General features: G+C 38.4%; 1 protein-coding gene across 1 annotated transcript in view; it reads right to left on the bottom strand.

Annotated features, from left to right (window-relative positions):
- Nucleotides 1-922: 922 nt before the first annotated feature.
- Nucleotides 923-21,925, bottom strand: part of LOC107755286 (centrosome-associated protein 350-like) — a 34,980-nt gene continuing 13,977 nt past the window's right edge. Inside the window, exons 10-36 of the mRNA XM_016572034.1 lie at nt 21,362-21,512; nt 20,553-20,698; nt 20,147-20,318; nt 18,771-19,015; nt 18,473-18,642; nt 18,269-18,379; nt 17,660-17,800; nt 16,736-16,869; nt 16,227-16,334; nt 15,958-16,124; nt 15,661-15,863; nt 15,264-15,451; nt 13,882-13,969; nt 13,600-13,743; nt 13,318-13,475; nt 11,330-11,452; nt 8,966-9,201; nt 8,123-8,316; nt 7,749-7,908; nt 6,985-7,145; nt 6,686-6,822; nt 6,501-6,583; nt 5,475-6,385; nt 4,673-5,146; nt 4,418-4,564; nt 3,078-3,200; nt 923-2,958 (exon numbers count right to left, since the gene is read on the bottom strand). Coding sequence (XP_016427520.1) covers nt 2,797-2,958; nt 3,078-3,200; nt 4,418-4,564; nt 4,673-5,146; nt 5,475-6,385; nt 6,501-6,583; nt 6,686-6,822; nt 6,985-7,145; nt 7,749-7,908; nt 8,123-8,316; nt 8,966-9,201; nt 11,330-11,452; nt 13,318-13,475; nt 13,600-13,743; nt 13,882-13,969; nt 15,264-15,451; nt 15,661-15,863; nt 15,958-16,124; nt 16,227-16,334; nt 16,736-16,869; nt 17,660-17,800; nt 18,269-18,379; nt 18,473-18,642; nt 18,771-19,015; nt 20,147-20,318; nt 20,553-20,698; nt 21,362-21,512 — 5,237 coding nt within the window. The 3' untranslated portion in view covers nt 923-2,796. The remainder of the gene's footprint in view (nt 2,959-3,077; nt 3,201-4,417; nt 4,565-4,672; nt 5,147-5,474; nt 6,386-6,500; nt 6,584-6,685; nt 6,823-6,984; nt 7,146-7,748; nt 7,909-8,122; nt 8,317-8,965; nt 9,202-11,329; nt 11,453-13,317; nt 13,476-13,599; nt 13,744-13,881; nt 13,970-15,263; nt 15,452-15,660; nt 15,864-15,957; nt 16,125-16,226; nt 16,335-16,735; nt 16,870-17,659; nt 17,801-18,268; nt 18,380-18,472; nt 18,643-18,770; nt 19,016-20,146; nt 20,319-20,552; nt 20,699-21,361; nt 21,513-21,925) is intronic.

Below are 21,925 nucleotides of genomic sequence, written 5' to 3'. Positions count from 1 at the left end.
ACATCTATCACAAGCCTTTGAAATTTCAAACCATATGCTCTAAATTCCCAGACAGATCCATTTTTTTCATTCCTTTCATCAATATCTTTTTGTTGCCACAAATAACTAAAAAATAACACAATTTTAGTATATATATTTGTTCCAACCTACGAAATACATCTCTGGATTTTATTAGATTTATGTACCAGAGTAGGTTTGGTAATTCCTAGGACAGTATTGACACCTTGATCCATTCGTTCAGAATCACCCTTTGCTCAAATATTGACATATTGAGTATGTGCCTCTTGTCCAAAGTTTCTGACTGGGTACATAACACCCAAGGCCAAATTTAAACATTTTACACAAGGCACATGTCACAATTAAAGTACACTTTGCTGTGCCATTAGCAGAGGCACAGATATTTATTTATTGTGAGAACTGCTGAATGTGTTGAACTAGTATCTAACAAAATTATACATCAAATGTCTGTTTACCCCCTCCCCCACATCAGAGGTCTGGACTTGCTTGACTGTATCCAACAACTAAAATCATACAATGTCATGATCACTTTCTCCTCTTCTCTCACTTCCTAATCTAGTCAAATAAACCTAGAATTGTACATTACGAATATTGTTGGCTCCTTGGCAAATTACTTTTGTTTCTCTTTTTTGAAAAAATTAGCTAAGGCATAAATGCTAATGTTATTTGACATGCAATTCACTGTTAACAAAGTGTAACAACCAAAAACTTAATATTTAATGTCATTCTGCTTCAGTTTTAAATGTTAAAAGGTGTTTGTATATATATAATAAAACTGGGGTTTAAACAGCATTTAGACATGCACATCTTTTACTAACCATTTGTTAAAAAGGGCCCTATTTTGTACATTCTGATTATAAAAAGTCATGACAAAAAAATGTAAAAGATATCACAGCAAATGTTATGACTGAGAAATGACGAGATCTTTATTTACAATTTCCAAAGGATCAGTTCAGTTAACAAATATATCTGTAATATGTACATGGAAGCAAAAGGAACCACGTCCAATTTCACAGCAATCTTCCACTCACAGGAGATAGGCATCGACGATATTTACATGGGTAAAACAATTTACAAGTCTTCAAGTGCACCTCTGTCACTCACAGTACATCATTATAAATACACATACACTTACGAGATGTGAAACATTTCTACGACCTACCAATTTAAAAGTAGAAACTGATTATCAAACCACTTGTGCCACACAAATCCTAATTTCCCACCCACAGTTAAAAGTTTAAACGCATTAGCCAAAAAGACTATTAGTAGTAGCCTATTTTCAGAACGAGGTAGAGATCTCCGTTACCTATATAATTAGACATGCTATTGGACGAGCGACTGATGCTTGGTATCAGAGACTCTGTTGCTGCATAGATGAAGTTTAACCCACGGACACGGCACAATACTCTAGATCTAACCTCACAATGATGCTGCAGGTCACTATCAGACAGACTGGCTCAGAAAGTACAGCTTTTAGAGAGGTGAGGAAAGGCTGGTTACAGCTAATTATACACATAAGATGATAATCTGTTTCTTATGAGACCAGGCTTGTAATGGCGACTGATTTATAAAAAAAATATGTGCATCACAGTATTCGTGGATAACAGACGAGATGGACGTGCTGAGCCCTTGAGCAGTTCCTCGGAAAGGTACACAATGAGTAAAACGCCTTCTTTAAAAGTAAACAAATGTGTCCTTGTGCCAGAGATAGCGTAACATTACCACTTGTCTTTTTTAAACACAAAAATGTACTTTAAAAAGGTTCTGATGATGGGTACACGCACAAAGTAAGGCAGAAATGTACATCTTACAGTATTAGAGGTTTGTCCAGCTATGAAAAAAGAAGTTAAGACTAGATTAAAGCCAAAAGGGACCGTCACAACACTGGTCAAAGGAAGGCCGGGAAAAGTCGCTCGTGCGTGAGCAAACGCAACAATGGAGGCACTTAAAATGAATGGGATAAAAGGCAAATGTTAAGGCTAGAACCCAGCATGTCCGTGTTTAGCACAGTTCATATATTTCAATTCAATCTTTTGGCATCCAGTAACTGTAGCAGGTGTTGCCAATACAACATTGTTGTGTATGGACCAAAACAAAACCATTACCAGAGGTTTTCCTGTTGCTTTCAAAAAGCAGAGTTAAATATAATTGACATATTTTTGCATTCAACATTATCTTGCATCAAATCCCTTTACACTGTATTGCCATTTCAACATTCAAATTGTACTTATTGTGCTTAGTTCTGCAATTAATCATGTCAATGGTAAAATAATCTTTTCCTTAAACACTTTCCAATGTTACTTTCAAATTCAAATGTTACTTTTTAAAAAATAAATTAATAGAATTAAAGAAAAAAAACAACAAGTGTTTCTTATGATACAATCTAATTGGAAATAAAAACAAGTTTTTAAATCCTTAGGTCTGTCCTGATTTGATCCGACCCTTGTGTTTTAATCATGAGACTTGAGAATGGCAGAGCCAGTTTTAGCAGCAATGATGAACAGACACAGTATGGGGAATCTGGACCCAAACAGCTGCTACAATTAACACCGGACCATCAAGAGCCGAGTTCATCAGGCTTCCTAGATGAGAATGTGAACATCTCCATGATAAGTCAGACCTCTGACAAGGTCTAGAATCCTGAATCCACAACTTTCCGTGGCCTGCACAAGCAGACTGAAAGGGAATTCCTCACTGAATGTCCTTTTATGCCAAATCCTCCATTTTGTGTTTAACAGAAGGTACCTAAAACATTTCTCTGTACAGATGAGAACACCATCACAGAGTTCTTTTGGACTTCTTCTCCTGGATTTGGGTCAGAACGTCAGCTGTGTCTTTTAGCAAGGCATCAAAAATCCCATCAGCAAGCTGCATCTTTACAAAAAGTTCATCCTCATCATAGTTCACCCACTGGGATTCTTCCTCATGCAACTCCTGGACCTAGAAGAGGAAGAGTGATTATAGACTTATGCATTTAAATGTCTAAAAAATTCTATAAATCAACACATTTTTGCAATTTCAGACACCAGCATTCTGAATATGAGGTTAAATACACTTACCAGAATGTGGTCAACTCTGTCTCTCTTTTTCCGCCCAAATTTGATCATTTTCTGCCAGTCTGTTTTCTGGTTCTGCTCTTTCTTTAGACCACACAACTTTAATACCTCAGTGGTGACAAATTCCTGAATAAAGAATATATATATATACACACAAATAAACATACGTAAATGATATACAGTGGGTACGGAAAGTATTCAGACCCCCTTCAATTTTTCACTCTTTGTTATATTGCAGCCATTTGCTAAAATCATTTAAGTTAATTTTTTTCCCTCATTAATGTACACTAAAGAAGAACCCAAAGATCACTGTGGCTGAGCTCCAGAGATGCAGTCGGGAGATGGGAGAAAGTTGTAGAAAGTCAACCATCACTGCAGCCCTCCACCAGTCGGGGCTTTATGGCAGAGTGGCCCGACGGAAGCCTCTCCTCAGTGCAAGACACATGAAAGCCGGCATGGAGTTTGCTAAAAAAACACCTGAAGGACTCCAAGATGGTGAGAAATAAGATTCTCTGGTCTGATGAGACCAAGATAGAACTTTTTGGCCTTAATTCTAAGCGGTATGTGTGGAGAAAACCAGGCACCTGTCCAATACAGTCCCAACAGTGAAGCATGGTGGTGGCAGCATCATGCTGTGGGGGTGTTTTTCAGCTGCAGGGACAGGACGACTGGTTGCAATCGAGGGAAAGATGAATGCGGCCAAGTACAGGGATATCCTGGACGAAAACCTTCTCCAGAGTGCTCAGGACCTCAGACTGGAACTAAGGTTTACCTTCCAACAAGACAATGACCCTAAGCACACAGCTAAAATAACGAAGGAGTGGCTTCACAACAACTCTGTGACTGTTCTTGAATGGCTCAGCCAGAGCCCTGACTTAAACCCAGTTGAGCATCTCTGGAGAGACCTAAAAATGGCTGTCCACCAACGTTTACCGTCCAACCTGACAGAACTGGAGAGGATTTGCAAGGAGGAATGGCAGAGGATCCCCAATTCCAGGTGTGAAAAACTTGTTGCATTTTTCCCAAAAAGACTCATGGCTGTATTAGATCAAAAGGGTGCTTCTACTAAATACTGAGCATTTTTCAGTTTTTCTTTTTTAATAAATCTGCAAAGATGTCAACAATTCTGTGTTTTTCTGTCAATATGGGGTGCTGTGTGTACATTAATGAGGAAAAAAAAATAACTTAAATGATTTTAGCAAATGGCTGCAATATAACAAAGAGTGAAAAATTTAAGGGGGTCTGAATACTTTCCGTACCCACTGTATATTAAAATATAGAATAAAAATAATCAGCATAATGAGACGCCACTTTCCTTAAAGCAGCATTGATATCTCGCATACCTGGACTGTTGTGATGTCATTGGGGCATTTCACCCGATGGAAGTAGGTGGAATTAAGGCGATGCGGCTTCATCCATTGTGGCTGATCAACTTTTGGATCTTCTGCATAGATGTCTTGAATGACCTCCCATGATAAATCAAAGACGGCCTGTAAATAAATAGAACGGCAAAGATTTGTACTCATCTTCATGGAAATGCCTACAAAAACCTTGCCACAGTTAAACAAACACATCAATGTCAGCATCTCGATCCCTACCAGTTTGTAGCTTTGTTGGCATTGAGCCTCCAGGTCATTGGTTTTGGAGTCTCCTTCCAGGAAAATATTAGAGGGTTGAGGTTTGGCTACTCCAGTCAGGCTTGGTCTACCATAACCCAGTTTGCAGCTTTTCCAGATCTCCTGAGTAGCAGCGATGACCAGTTTCTCCACCTCCTGGACAGTGTGAGGAACAATCATGGCAGGCTCCTCTGGTTGCTTCATCTGCACGGGAAGTTCAGGCCTGGGCGGTGTTATGACCTGTTCCCCCGCACCCAAACTCAAGGAGCTAGAAATCCCATCTTGCTGCTGTTGATGTTTTTGCTTCTGCTGTTGTTTTCGTGAGCTGAGACCAAAGTCCTCATCGAACCAGTCCTGCTCGTCACCAAGGACATCGAAGAGCTCACGGCTCAGTTCTAGCTCCGCCAGACGTTTAGTTAGCTCTTCCTGTCCACTCGTACCCAGGACAGGGCTCTCCTGTTGAAGAAGCATAGTTAACACTAATCAAGATCACCTCTTGCAACTTCCATCAAGAGAATATCTGATTTATCTTTACATTCTCTTTTTGAACTTTGCAACACACTGCAGGCCTAAAAAGAGGGTTCCAAGGTAACATCAGCCCCTAGATGTCTGTCAATACAGCTGGAAATGTCAACTTAAGCATTACACATCAGCAATGTTATCAGCTTGTTGGGTAAATCATTCACTTAATTTCAATAAATAACTTTGAAGACTGGGTTATTTTTAACTGGTTTCTCATTTCATCTATTATAGGATCTTTAGATAAATCAAAATGGTCACTTACAGGTCTGTTGCAATGCTCTGGAGATGAAAGTTCCTCCTGATCATCATCAAAGAAGGTGTGGAAACTGTCCGTCTTTGTTTTAGATGAAGACCTGCTCTGAGACTTAAAGTTGTTGCTTCCAAGTCCATCATCTTCATTGATGAAGTCTCTTTTGAACTGGTTAGCAGCTGATAACTTCTCCTCTTTGTCTTTCTTGATCTTCTGAAATTGCTTCACCGCATCACTTAAGAAGTTTTCCACAAGTTTATCTGCTAGGATAGTCAAAGCCCTTTTGTTATTCAAGTCTTCTCTATTATCGAGACTGGCCTCCTCGATTGAGATGTCAGTGGTTTTCGGAAGACCATCAACTCTGGACTTCTTATCCTCAACCAACAAGTCCAAAATGACTGCTGTTGGTTCCTCTTCCTGCTTTTGTTTTTTGGATGTACCTTTATCTAAATTATTGAGCAATGGAACAACATTATCAACAGATGTGTCCTCGAATTTGAGAATGTCCCTGTCTCTGCCGTTAGGCACTGTGTGCTGACTTTTGTCACAGTCCTTAATGATATTGCAGTCAATATCATTAAAATCCAGGTTATGCTGAGATTTAAAAAAGGTGCTTTGCCCAGTGGAAAGTTGTTTGATGTTAATTTCCAATGGCTTTTCATGCTCATCCAAAGGCTCTCTAGTCTCAGGATGCAAATCTAGGTCAGATTTTTCTCCTTTAATTTTGTTTAGCAGATTTCTGTGCTCTAACTGCTTCTCAGAACCTTTGTTTTTACTATTTGGCTGGTCATCACATGATGAATCTTCATCTTCAGTGTCTGCACTGGCCTCAAATTTCTCTGGAAGACGAGAGATCTTGTCCGGCGGGGTGAATTCATCATGTTCTGATGAATACTTATGAAGTCTTGATGGTGCAACATCATCTGCTAACAAAGGCAGGCAACATACACAATTTTAACATTATGTATACTTTTAATTTGGTCTAAATCAATATTGTTAATGCCAATAATCATGTTTTTAGTCTAAAAGGCATTGCACCTTTATCTGCTGATGTCTCCGTGGGCACAGTCTCTGATTTCTCAGATTCTGTGACGATCTTCCAGTTCTTGCTAGTCTCAGGCCTGTAAAGTAACCATGCATCAAATGTTATGTGAAGTATACCAAAAAAAAAAAAATCAGAATGAAGAGTAAATTAAAAATGATTGGTAAATGTCAAGGCTGACCTCTGAAGCGGAGGGGGTTTTATCCGAGGCTTTTCAGTGGCTGACGTGGGAGTTTTAATCTGGGGTTTAGTAGCTGGAGTGCTGTCTGGCTCTTTACTCAACTCAGCCTTGGTCTTCTGAATAAAATCATTATATGACTGGGGAACCAGAGGAAGACAAACATTAACAAATAAAGCATACTGACATTTTTTTTTATAGCCAATTAAAAAATATAGCAAAATAATACAGCAAGACAAGTGCTTTCTTTAAGATGAACAGCACACAGAAATAGGTGAATATGAAAGGAGACGATGGCTGACCTCCAACTGTTTCAGCAGACTCGCCTCCTGAGCTTTCAGTCGCTCTTTTTGCCTCTTCTTTTGCTCTTTCTTTAGCTGATACACCACAGATTTGCGTTTACGGAGCTCGTCCTTGAGGGCATGAATACGGCTCTCAATATCACTCTGATCAGATGTGGTCTCTGAGGTAAGAGAACAAAAAAATAAAAAATAAAAAATAAAAAAACCAGTGTCAAAACATTGTCTTTGCTTTAAAAAAAAAAAATGCTTAAGATGGCACTAAACATTGTGACAAAGTACAACATTTAAATAATAAAGATAGGCAATGTTTTAAACTTAAAAGAAGCACAATTTCTTTTAGCACAGTCTCTCTTTTAAGACAGATCATCTGTATAAGGCAGGTAGACTCATCTGTGCTGCTATAACATGACTAAGTGGTTTGATCCAGAGAAGTGCACACAGAGATAAACAGAGCATTATATTTTGCTGGCACAGTGTTCCTCTTCCTGCATTCACATATCCAATTTAGAAATGATGTAAAGGATAAACTGGAGCAGGCTAAATTAACATACCAGGTACGTAGCACCTTAAGAACTATGATTTGAAAAATAAATAAATTAAGTAAAAAAAAAAAAAAAGACCAAGGATAAAATGGATTAAGAGCAAAATGCTACATGAAACTATTCTATATGCTGCAGTCTTCAAAAAAAAAAAAAGTCTACATTACGTTGATAGAGCAAATCCAGATAATTTTCAAAGTCTAATGGGGGCAGCAAGGATCTTACCGGAAGGAGTGGCCGAATGAGGGTCACTGGTGCAGGCCTCACTGGTCTTGGAGCTGGAGCGCACCTGCATCTTGCTGCTTCCGCTAGTGCCAGTGACAGTCCCAGGCAGGCTACTGTCTGAATGCTGAAGAGAGCTGAGGTTGGCTTTCTCTGGAGGAGACTGCAACACATACAGGAAGAGGGATCCAAGGTCAGGACATGTAAATCACACTCACCAAAGAGAGCTATAATCAACCCTGTTTAATGAAACAGCACATAAACAACTTTGGACTACTTGTAACTCGAACACATAAACATTAGATGCAGAATTAAACACTTTTTTTTTCTTTTTTTACAAAACTCAGTGTCGCTCTATGTATAGTTTCAGTTTTCACCTGTTTGCTGTCTGTGGCATTAAACTCAGGTGAGTAGAGGGTATCAGGGGCAGGGCTGTTGCCCGTATGAGGAGAGTGTAGCTCAGAGACAGGTTGGTCTGAGGAAGGGCTGGCCAGCTGCTCTAGAACTGACAAATCAGTGTGCACGCTGGACACAGACAATGCTGGGGAGTCATCATCTTCGCTGCCTGCTTCTGTGAGAGCATGCATACAGATACACAAAATGTAACAGTTCAATTCATAATCATTGCTTTGACGTTCTTATACACTGACTTACAAAACTAGCTAACATTTAAAAATCTGGGGTAGGTAAGATGGTGTATTTGTTTGAGTAAAAATACAGTACCACACTAACAGTGTGAAATATTATTACAAATTAAAATAACTTTTCTATTTTAATATATTTAAAAAAATTATTTCTGTGATGGCAAAGCTGAATTTTCAGCAGTCATAACTCCAGTCTTCTGTCACATGTTCCTTCTGAAATCATTTTAATATGCTGATTTAGCTCTCAAGAAACATTTTTCATTATTATCATTGAAAACAGCTGTGCTGCTTAATGCTATGTAATATTTTTGTAGAAACCTTGATACATTTTTCAAGAATGAATAGAAATTTTAAAAGAACAGCAATTATTGCTATAGAAATCTTTTATGTCTTTACTGTCACTTTTGATCAATTTAATGTGTTCTTGCCAAATAAAGGTATAATTTCTTTTGAACAGAAGTATAGATGGAGTACAACTGATCTGCGGTTACTGATGTGCATATACCGGCCGTGCATTAGAAGAATACTTTCAATATCACTTCCTTTCCATCTCAATACCTTTTTCACACTCTTCACCTTGTCCTGTGGGACTCTCTTGTCCACCGCTGGTTTTACTGCGCTCACTTTCCCGGCTGCGCTGCTGCAGTGGTGTTCTGTTGCGTGACTGCTGCTGTTTTTCCCAGGCCGCCAGAGCTTGTTTCTCCATGTGGCGCACTTCGGCCTCCTCCGCATCCAACCGCTGTCTCCACTCAAGAAGCTCCTCCGCATGTCTGCGCCTCTGCATTAACTGCTGCTCCCTTTTAGTGAGAAACCTACAAGACAGAGAGTGAAGGAGACAAAGAGAGATAGAAAAGGCAGAAAAAGGGAGAACAAGATTGTGTAAAGCAAAGTGACACAATTTGTAGACAGACCACCAACAAAAGCAGGCAAAGCAGAGGTCCAAATAATGCCACTCACCCACCTTCTTCAAACACCAGATTAGTCTCTTTTGCAAAGGATGTGCACCCACACAAACCCTCATAAACACACACACACATTCACACTCCAAAACATGCTTCCCAAAACAGGCACGGCTCCACTTGGTGACCCGCATTAATTTTAATGGGAAAAATAGCCCTATTGTGCCTTTAATATCCTTATCAGGGTAAAACTCATGCATCTGATACAACTCATGGGTGACACACATGGAGACAAACTCCTGACAAACTGAAACACGTAGGTTCCACCCAGGGTTTTGACAAACAGTGATAGGCTTTTGTCTCTGTAAGTGCAATCCTGCAATGGAATTATTTGATTGTGCATTTGCTTTCAGAAAAAAAACAAAAATATATATATATATAAATAAGGCTTTGGCAATACAAATGTATAGATTTTAGACAAGATAAAGCACATTAAAGTGAAATTTGAAGAATTAGAATTTCACAAGCTGTACTGAATATTACAAGCATATTTATCATTTTAGCAAGCTGTGCCAGGTAAAAACTTGTGCTTCACTGAAGGCAGGTCATTATTTTTTCAGAAAAAAGACCTCCATGTATCATGACTTTGGTCTGCTAGATCAAACCCGCCTGGCTTTTTCATTGAGGTTTAAGATAATTAAAAACATGTTAGAGAAAAACAGATGGCTTTATCTAAAAGCAATCGTCTTGCCTCGTGAATACAGCGGCCATCTTCATCTAACCATAAATTGTATTATGTTGCCTCAGTCATATATACTCATTAGCTCATCGCGGGCTACACTTATTTAATCAGGGGCTGGAGTTAAGATTTACTGTGGCCATTGGGCAGATGAAGAAGTCCTAAACTAGCATTATTCAGAAGCATACAATATATCAGTCTGCCCGGCCTGTCTGAAAAGAGATATTCCTCCCGGTCTCCACTCACCACGATACAAAGTTCAAGAACTGATTTAACGGAGACGCTTTGTGTGTGGTGCATGGTTGAAGCTCACGAAAGTTGTTGGGGTTGTATTTCACAACAAATCAGAAAAAAAGTATATTTTTCAAAAAGACAATAATCCCTATATTTAAGATTATTTACATTGTGATTTTCATGACAATTAACTTACTAAATAATTCAACCCCTCTTATTTCTGTAATGCAAATAATATAAATTTAAATAAATGTTAATATTAAATATTTTTATATTACATTAATGAGAGTATAATGACCATAAAAATATAAATGAAACATTACAACATAAAAATTAATAAGAAATCATGTAAAAATAATTTTGTTGCATTACAGGAATGAACATTTAGAGGTATACATTTTCTTGTATAATTTGATGGTCACTTTACAATTTCTTGTAAAGTTGATGCTCATAAACAGTCTTCATGTATGCAAAATAGACTTTTATTTTTCCCCCTTGAATTTAATGTAAAATGTAGACATGTTTTCGTGAGATTCACCATAAATAAATTACATTTACATATTAATACAAAACAGACTAGCAACAAGGCAAAGACTGGATTTGACAGGATCACACCACAGAGACAAAAGACGTAAGACCCAGAAATCACTCATTTAACCCACCATGATTTAAACAAGTCTAATCTTTGGCTTTGAGATTGAGGGTAATTATTTTCAAAACATTTACCTGTATTTGATCAGCAAATAAAGGCTCAAAAACCAATCACAACGGATAAATAATTTTTTGGTAAATCATTTAATCATAGAAATAAAAATAATCTTCCCCAGTCAGATAAATAACTACGCTTAATATCAAACTAGCTTTAGCCAAAGAATCAGCTCATTTTAGAATGGTGTAGCCAGTACTTTTTCATCCATCCATTCATCACTGCATTCCTCTTTCTGTTTTTATCCCCACCAACCCAGCTGTGGTAGTGGATGAACAAAAGCATGCTCCATGGGAAATAGGTGCTGAGAGAGGGGAGGAGGGAGGGACGAGAAGAGAGAGGAGGATTGTGGGTAACTGTACCTGACCAACTGGCTGTAGATAAAGAGCTGGAATTTGGGGTGGAGTTTTGGGAGACAGACAGACAGAGAGGCCCAGTGATGAGCCGTAAAGACAGAGAAGAAATAATGGACAGGAGAACAGTGTCTAAGGAAGAAGCAGAGGAGAGGACAGTCAAAAATCAAGAAGAACAGTGTTGGAGAGAATGAAATAATAAAAGAGTAGAGAGAGAAAGAGATAGAGAGACATAAGAAACACAGATATGGAGACAGAAAGAGAGATTGAGTGTAAACATGTGTATCCTTATTTTTCTCTAGCTACTGTGCAACAAACACATCAACCAGTTATTGACTTTTAGCGGTTAACTACATGCTGCAAATCCTTAACAAGCCACTACCTTTGAGTGTCATACTTACAAACAAGTCAAAAAAAAAAAGTTTACGAGTAAGATGAAAGGTCTTGGTAATTACAAGCTTTTCTGGAAAAGTGGCCTGGAAACATTTATCTGCCCCAAACAGCAGTCTGGAGAGTCTCACAAAATTATCAGAAACACCCGTGTCTTCCCAAAATTAAAATAATATTTAGGACTGTTAAGATTTTTTGGACTGACACAATTAAAGTTCAATTCTAAGTACCTTAAGTGAACAAAAAAGTAGTAGTGCAATAAAAATAATTTTTTTAAACAGAATTATTCATAAGTATGTTTGTTATGAACACCTGTGAATATACATAATGGTAGTATGAATTCATTTATGCTGATTTCAAATTTTTTTTTTTTTAACAACTGTTTATGCTGTAGATCTATGACCCAGACATTTCTTTGTGAAATTAACAAGTTGTTTCTCTATGCAGGCATGTCAAGGGAGTTATTCTGCAAATTTTGCTGTGATAAGAGGGTAAATACATTAATATATTAAATGAACTAAATAAAGGGAAGACGACAATGCAAATCACAATTATCTTTGCTTTTAAAAAAAGAGCTGCCTAGACTGGATTACAAATCACTTTGAATGAGATGCAGGATAAAGTGATTATACCGATGAGTACAGAATAAATACAGCTGGAAGTTATACAAAAGAGATCATCATGCTATTAGTGAGAGCTAGAAAGTGAGCAGAAGTGTGTGAACGGTGCTACAATCACAACACAGCATGTGATTAGTTGAATCAGACAAGCGTGAAATCCCCTTCCCTCTGTGTACAAATTTTATTCTCAGGACAAAAATATTTGTGTCAGTGCTATGAAAAGTTTCTGACCAATTGGACGACCCTCACCAGTTGTCAATATATGATTGTAAACAAGAACCTGTTGTCAAGGATTGAGTGGCTGAATATGGGAGAATGACATTACACACAATAGACAAAGCATTTAGAAAACATGTGGAGGTCATGAAACGCATTAGAGAAACCTCAATGACCTGCAGATTGTTTCAGAAATCTCACTGGCAGAATGTACATCCTGTTTACTAGTGGCATAAGGAAGCTGTTCACTATTTTAGATGTGAAAGATTCCTCCTTTCATAAAGGGAGAGGGGTGTTTTCCTACACAGAGCACGCTTATGTTCAAACCAAACACTGTGCACACAGAAATAAATAATAAGAAATAAACACTTTAAAATGTCACATGGTCAGCAAGCTGTAGACGAACCTCGAAGAAATGAATACATGTTATTAGTAGCATTAGCTAGTCATAAATAAGAAATCGCTCCTGAGTACATTAAACATTCATTGTTTGTTTGGCCTTCTTGAAAGAGGTTTGCACAACATAACATATTGTTTTTTGTTCTGTCACTGTCATTCTGTTACACTGTGGAAGCTTCTGTCACGAAAACAAATTCCTCGTATGTGTAAACATACCTGGCAATAAAGCTCATTCTGATTCTGATTCTGATAAGGTCATTAAAGTTTGGTTAATATAATCAAATGACTTTACAAACCAATGCATTATTTGAGAGGACAGAAGAGGGAAAAGATGGAAGGCTAGAAAAGAAACATGCATGAGGGTTTATTTACTTTTCGTCCATGTGAGACCGCATCTTTTTCAGTTTCTGCATGATGCTACTGGTTTCACTGCCCGACACAGACATGGGGGAGGGGCTACGGGTCTCTGCATCTGTCACAATCACGCTGGGCGGAGCAGACTCCTCCGCCACACTTGAAACAGGTGATTCCTGCAGATGTTTCATTAAAAAAAAAGTGCGATATGTTCAATACACTACATATAGAGTACTTACAAGATACAAAAAAGCTTTTATTTAGGAAGATTAAGAAACCACAATCTTTCAGAGGACTGACCAGCTTTGTGTCGGCGCTTTTGAGCCGCTCTTTGAGTTTGAGTGTTGTGTGCCTCATTCTTTCAATCTCCTCCTGCTGTTTGAGGAGCAGCTGTCTCTCCCTCCTCGCTGCTTTATTGGCCTCCTGCAGTCGTTTGATCTCCGCCTGGGGATAAACAACACAGCAACATTTTAGCCTTTAAACATGACAACATTTAATTAATTCATGACTATTTAATTTATTATACATTAATTTGCAAGTGTAGCTAATAGATCATCTCGTAAATCCACATATGAATGTCACCTGTTCCTGTTGTAGCTTCAGTATTAAGCCTCTCTGTTTCTTACGAAGGGGTGGCATCTTATCATCCTCTCCTTTATCTCTGAGACGCCTAGTGGAGAAGAAAGAAGATGAGGAGCATGTCACTACAGTTCAACAATGTTAATCAAGCTGATCATACTATTGCCTTTAAATGTATGGAGTTCTATTTCAACATATGAGATTTAACTTACAAAAAAATGGTGCAACTTGACCAAAACATACCACAACATATTTAATTTCAGTTATGAGACGTACATCGCTGTTCAAAAGTTTGGGGACAGATTTTTTTTATTCAATTAAATTGATCAAATATACAATTAAATTGATCAAAAGTAACAGTAAAATCATTTAACAAAAGATTACAAAAGATTTATATTTTAAATAAATGCTGTTCTTTTGAACAGTATATTCTTCAAAGAATCCTGAAAAAAAATATTATGGTTTAGAAAGCACAATAATTTTAACATTGACAATAATAAATATTTATTGAGCACCAAATCAGCATATTAGAATGATTTCTTAAATAATTGGAGCCTTCATGAACAGGACACTTCTTTCAAAAACATTAATAATAATATAAAAAAAAAATTTTTTTTTAAAAAGTGACGTGACATATTTATTGAGCACCAAATCAGCATATTAGAATGATTTCTTAAATAATTGGAGCCTTCATGAACAGGACACTTCTTTCAAAAACATTAATAATAATATTAAAAAATTTTTTTTTTAAAAAAAGTGACGTGACATGTGGCCAAGTATGGTGACCCATACTCGGAATTAGTGCTCTGCATTTATCCCATCCAAAGTGCACACACACAGCAGTGAACACACACACACCCGGAGCAGTGGGCAGCCATTTATGCTGCGGCGCCCGGGGAGCAGTTGGGGGTTCAGTGCCTTGCTCAAGGGCACCTCAGTCGTGGTATTGAAGGTGGGAGAGAGCGCTGTACATTCACTCCCCCCACCTACAATCCCTGCCGGTACGAGACTCGAACCCACAACCTTTGGGTTATGAGTCCGACTCTCTAACCATTAGGCCACGACTTCCCCTTTTCCCCTTTTCCGATTACTGATGCTTTTGAACAGTTGTGTATATATGGAGTTACCAAGCAGGGAATATAGCGTGGAAAATTTAGGGTGAGACAAATTATTATTTTCTCCCGACCTGTGCAACCTTGATTACAAGAACAGTCATTCATTTCAGAGGCAATGAATGTTATTACATTTTAGTGAAAGTTTAAACAAACCTTATTTTTTTCTTTTGAAAATTTGCATTTTTGAATAATACTAATATAAACCAGAGCAATTATTAAGAAAGAAAATATGGTCCATTTTGATTTCATGTTAATGAATGTTTGTCCTGCCTCTTCTGGTGTTCCAGCCAGGCCAGTTCAGCCTTGGTCTTCTCTCGGAGGGCCTTCTGACGCAGACGCAGCAGAGAATTCTGGTGTTGAGCGCGAACTTCCTCCTCCTTCATGTACTGACTCACCAAATCCATGGTGAACTTCGAGAAGCTGTCCTGACCACTTGAGAAGGGCATGCTGCCATCCTGCTGTGTATAACGTGATATGGTTGCAGGGGAAAAACAAGAGCTGAGTCACTTATCCATCCCATACAAAGAGCTTCTTATCAACACACCAGGAAAACACAAACAAACTCCAACTATGACAACCAAATAGAACAAAACACAACAGGCTTGTTTGTACTGAACACAACTGGGGTCAGAGTTATGCTGCATGAGGAGAGCTGACAGGATGTCACCTTTGAGCTCGCTCTGGGGCTGGATCTGTCATGGCTGTGGTCGTCATCAGAGTCGGGATGAGGACTGGGCCTCCTGTCCAGCGATTCGCGTCGGTGGGCCTCAGATGGTAAAAGAGAGCGGAACGATCTTTCCTCAATGTCATCCTCTGTCATAGAGTCATCAAACTTCACAGAGTACTCTGTGGTGATGGAGGCACTGTCCGCTGATTGGAGGAATAGACAGGAAGTGGTCAAAACAGCTCACATTTCTCAGGACAGACTATTTAAGTTGCTTGCCCCAAAAAATGTGAGCTTTACCTTTCTCTTCAAGTGGGCTTCGCACATTGTCCGAGCAAAGGGAGTCATCGGCAGTGGTGTGAGCCTGGTCCTCCACTGAACTACTGCTCCTGTCTTTTCCTGGTGTCTTCCTCTCCTTTTGATCAGAACGAGGTGGACTCAGTTGGGTACTACTGCTTCCACCACCACTTAAAAACAGAGAGATCAGCATTTACACACTATGTTCTATAAAACCATTCATTTGTGCTGTAAAAGAAAAATTGGCTAAAATGAAAAGTACATGGCGTTACCTGATGGTGGGTCTCCTGGAAGGGATGGACTCTGAGAGGCTGTCTGGTGGAGTCTCGACCTCTGATGGACTCGTACGTCTCTCAGGAGACAGCTCACTCATCCAGCTACTGGAGAAGATCCAAAACAGCATCATTACTGATGTATAGATCACGGTCACTAACATGACAAATTTGAAAAAATCTTCCACATTAGAAAATGGAAAGTGAAAACATGGTTAAAAGGACAGTTCATCCAAAAAATAAAAATACCATTATGATTTACTCATCTCCATGTTGTTCCAAATCCCCTGCCGTGGCTCTCATTTCTCATCTGCACTTTTGCATATTCAAACTTTCACATAAGATCCAATGTTTGGAACAACACGAAATAATGATAGATTTTAATTTCCCGATGAATTATTCCTTTAATGCAGAACATTATCTGGCTTTTATGCTTAAGTGAAGCTGAAGCATGGTTCAGGAAGAAGAATCAGAATAGTGAATGGCCATGTCTGAGGTGAGTGAGTTACCTGTTAGTGTGGGGGTGTGGCTGCTGCGGTTTCAAACCGCGTTTGTGCTGTTTCTGTTGATCATACAGGGTCATAATGGAGGGGCCAGGAACACTTAACGCTCCTGCAATCTGTGAACGAGCCAGCTCAGTCATCTATAGGGAGAGAGAGAGAGAGAGACGGTCAAATACACTTTTAATTCTTTAAGCTGACTTTAAAGAAAGAGCCACCGTGCCTTGAGGGAGGATACTTTACACTCTGAGAAGATAAGCATGTAATCTTGTTTCTAAACTTTTGGGGGTTTTCTAGCATACAATTAAATACCCAAGAGTTTGTGTATTAGATATTTAGTAGGACTGAGAATCTTTAGGCATTTCATCATTTATTTTCATTGAGTCAAGATTTAATTACAAAAATTTGTCCAAATACTGTAAAAAGACTCTACATACAAGCCATATTGTCAACTGTGATCCACCAATAGAAATAAATGAATGGAATTTCTATCTAGTATTATTCTAGTATTATTTATATACTATTAGAGCATTTATAAATATTTTGAATTAGTTTTAAGCTTTTATAAAAATAAAATTTAAAAAAAGCTGACAATTTTTGTTAAACTTTTAATATTTTTGTTTTGTGCCTGTTTTTTTAATGTATTTATTATTCTTTTTTTACTGTTTAGGTTTTCGTTCAGCTTTTATTTCCAGTTAACTTAATTTCTAATTGTCTAAAAAGTTTTTCATTTTATACTTGTATTTTAATTTTCCTTTATTTCAATTAACAAAATAGTTTTTAATATGTTTAGCTTATTTAATAATAACCCTTCTATCTGTTCTGTCCAGTTTATGCTTCTTAAAACAATCATAATTATTGGTAATTATATTTAGAAATAAAATTAGATTTTCAGTGACTCAATCCAGAATTATTTGGGGGAAAAAAGCTCACCTCTTTAATGTGTTGTGCCGTTTCAGCTGTGTGGCATGCAGCCTCAACCTGCTGGTTTATCATTTTGTTTGTGGCCTCGTGCAAACCTCCTAAAGCCTGCCGTTGAGACTGGAGTAAACCCTCTTGCAGCTCTGCATGGGCCTTGAATCCAACACAAGTATCCGTTTATAAAAACATGCAAATCATTTAACTAAAGCTGCCATTTTTAACTTGGTCTGAATCAGATTTTGATTTCATCATCCTTCCCTCGTAGATCAGGGGTGGTCAATGTCAGTTCTGGAGAGTTTTGCTCCAACCTTGACAAAAACCAACCTACCTTGTAGCTTTTTATTAACCCTTAAACACAGATTAGCTTGTTCAGGTATGTTTGATTAGGGTTTGAGCAATACTCTGCAGGCTCTCCATGGCCAAAGTTGGCCACCCCTGTTGTAGATCTATTTATACATGCAAACTCGTTCAGTACTGTTAAAAAATATATACATACCAGAATACCAGTATACCAGAGCGCACCTATCATACAAACAGCTTTCAAATGAAACAAACAAATCAAACTGACATGAAATGTCCTCAACAAAAGATCCTAAACTATTAACAAATTGGTGCAAATACCTGTGCAGCTTTCTGTCTGCTTTCTTCCAGTTGCCGTTGTGTTTCGAGGGCTTCTTGCTCTGCCTTCATCCTTAGCAAGTACAGTTCACGCTCATGCCTCTGTTGCTGAGACTGCAAGAGACGCGGGTTAAAGGTCACCCTCAAATACATGGCCACATGACCACAGCAGGTCAGATAATCACTTTAGCAGGTGCATAACTTCACCTTGAGAATCTGAGCGAGCGAGACAGTTTCCTGCTGAGCGAGAGACACGCCTCTCACTCGCTCCACATTACCGAGCTGTCGCACTGACTCCTCCACTGCATCCAGGTAACTGAGCTCAGCAGACAGGCGCTGCTGGAGGACCCCAGGAGCAAACTGGAGCTCTGCTGAACCTGGGGACACATAGAAGAGCAAGTAAACCAATTCCATTCCTGAACTGAAATTCTTTTTCCATCACAGCAGACTTCTTTAGAATTGCAGTTGCTTACAAGTTAGACAAAAATCTAGACAGTCAGTTTACCTGCAGTCCTGTGCTCTGTTCTTCCTGGGCTTTGAGTATGGGGTGAGGGGTTGGATTTAGCCCTGTCAGCTGATGAGGAGGAACTGGGCAGAGCTGCGTGAGGGGAACCTGACCCCTGGGCAGACCCTCTGATTGGGATACTGTCACCTGGAGACAACCGGGAAGAACCAGAGCTGGCTGGAGAACCAGCGGCAGGAGTTGTACGAGCGCTTTGGGGAGATTTCTTTCCCTCAGAGCCAAAATGACTAATGAAACAAAACAGGGAAATAAAAATAATTAATAATAATAAGAAGAATAAATATTAACAATATTAGTAGTAGTAGTTGGGGTCAATAAGCTAGTTTTGAAAAAAAAAAGTTTATTATTAATATTATTGAGAATAATGATAACAACATTATTTAAAAAAGCAATACATTTTAATAGCTGTATATATTTGATTTTGTATTGATACATTTTTGTTATTTTGTTATTTGTTTTAATAAACAAACCAACTTCACATAGATTATTTAACAACATTTTCTAATTGAAAATTAATCTAAAAGGTAAACTTTTTGAGCTAAAAATACTAATAAGATAAAAAATATGGTACAAGCTAACAGGTTGAGCTGAATGGTGCACACCACTCTACTGTAACAACCAAAACTTCCAATAGTCCAGTATCTCTTAACAATAAGGTCTTTGTGCTACTGTAGCTGGAAATAATGTCCAAGAAGTGCGCCGATGATGGGAGTATCCCTTAAACGTATGTTAATCCAGTTAAAACTCTCTGCTGCTGTATAAACCCATCCAGAGACCACATCTCTGGAAGATACAGCTGAAAACACGGGTAGGCATGAGGGGAATCTGACTCGCAGGCTTCAACAAATGCCACAGGGAGGCTCGAATGTCACACTAGGGGGAAATATCTCATTGGCAATGAGCCTGACCTGCAGCACAGCTAACCTACTGAACAAAAGAACCAGTGTGAATGTGCATGTTGCCTCCCGTCTCGCTTTCTGAAAAACTACAGCAGGCTGAACACTTATACCCTCCACCTGACATATAGCAGAACTAATACTGACATTGGCTCCTCTGGGTTCTAATAATTATGATAAACAGGAACAGCATGGATATTGCGTTTAAAGATATTTACGTTCTGTGCTCAAAATGTCCGAGTTCATGTCCGGTGACATGCAGACTAGTAGAATGGCAATGAAAGATGACTGTACTAGTAAATCAAAATCAAAGCTTTTCTCTTTTTAAAACTTCAACTATGCCAACGTTAAAAATGCAATGAAGATACATGCAACAGACTGTTCAGATGCTTTTGTTAGACCTACCATTGCGTCAAGGTTTACATTTTACCAGTGTGAGTTAATGTGTTTACCAGGCCTTACCTATGGATGGAGTGGACTGAGACACCCCCCAGTGTGCTGTCTGTGTCCACGCTCCTGTGAGAGCTGCGACTGGATGCTTTCTCTGAGCCGCTCTTCTTAAAACCCTCAGCAGGGAGATCAGAGACTGCAGAGGATGTGTTTCTTTGTCCCTCCAGCAAGCTCCTTTCTGAAGCTGTAGGAATGTACACAGATGAAATTAGGAATGTAATCATGATACAAAAATGTCAGTGTTCACAACCAACATAAGTAAAATTCAGTCAGTATTGCTGATTCTACAAATATACTGGTGTTTATGTACCAGTACTTCTGATATATCCCTATAGGAATGTACACGGAGCACAGAAATGGATTTCACACTGTACTACACTCAAGATCACATGATGTGAACCTCTATAACATATCTGACCTCTCTTGCTGCTTGAGCTGGCTGAGTGTGGAGAGGAGAGGGGTGTAAGAGCTGGTGAATGTTGAGATCTCGCCCCAGCTCTGTTACTGTATGCAGATCTAACACTTAGCACCTCATCTGGAGGACTGAACCGACCGTGGCCATTACTGTGGAGAGAAGGCATCAGAGTTTATCCGTATGTATATGATTCTACATGGAGCACGTGAAATCTGAAGGATGGTATGATTATAGAGCAACACTGCCCTCTTCAGGCTGAATACTAGACATTTTGTGTTTACTTCAGCCTTTTTTCCAATTATAAAAATATTTGGAATATACAAGGTAGTGATCTATTGAGCATTAAAACTATTTTGTTTTACCTGAGCCCATTGGGACTTCTCTTGGATGCTGATTGGCTACTGGCGAGAGAGGAAACAAAGTCTTCCTCATAGACCATTCCATCCAATGAGCTGGCACCAGACAAAGCAGAGCGGAGAGCCGGAGAACTCTTACCACCCCTTTCTTCAAATGCTACAAAAACAAATATGTTCAATGAAAATGTAAACTTCTGTTCAAAAGTTTGGGGTCAATAAAATTAGTTTTTTGAAATAAATTAATATTTTTAAGTATTAAGATAATCAAAAGTGGCAGTAGAGATATGTATAATGTTATTATTATATATAAAATGTCTATTTCAAATTAAAAAAAATCCCACAACAATATTAAAGGGGTCATATGATGCTATTTTAAAGATCATTATTTCCAATTATAAAAATATTTGGAATATACAAGGTAGTGATCTATTGAGCATTAAAACTATTTTGTTTTACCTGAGCCCATTGGGACTTCTCTTGGATGCTGATTGGCTACTGGCGAGAGAGGAAACAAAGTCTTCCTCATAGACCATTCCATCCAATGAGCTGGCACCAGACAAAGCAGAGCGGAGAGCCGGAGAACTCTTACCACCCCTTTCTTCAAATGCTACAAAAACAAATATGTTCAATGAAAATGTAAACTTCTGTTCAAAAGTTTGGGGTCAATAAAATTAGTTTTTTGAAATAAATTAATATTTTTAAGTATTAAGATAATCAAAAGTGGCAGTAGAGATATGTATAATGTTATTATTATATATATAATGTCTATTTCAAATAAAAAAAAATCCCACAACAATATTAAAGGGATCATATGATGCTATTTTAAAGATCATTATTTTGTGTATTTGGTGTAACAGAATATGTTGACATGCTTTAATGTTCAAAAAACACATTATTTTTCAAATACTGTACATTATTGTAGGTCCTCTATGCCCCGCCTCTCTCAAACGCGTAGTTTTCAACAAAGCCCCCTCCTTTGACAAGCACAGTCTGCTCTGATTGGCCAGCTAACCCAGTGCA

The sequence above is a fragment of the Sinocyclocheilus rhinocerous genome, unplaced genomic scaffold (assembly GCF_001515625.1).
Source record: "Sinocyclocheilus rhinocerous isolate Xijiao unplaced genomic scaffold, SAMN03320098_v1.1 scaffold2637, whole genome shotgun sequence".
Taxonomy (NCBI): domain Eukaryota; kingdom Metazoa; phylum Chordata; class Actinopteri; order Cypriniformes; family Cyprinidae; genus Sinocyclocheilus; species Sinocyclocheilus rhinocerous.
Note: the sequence above shows the minus strand (reverse complement) of the source record. Positions and strands in the feature narration are given on the sequence as shown.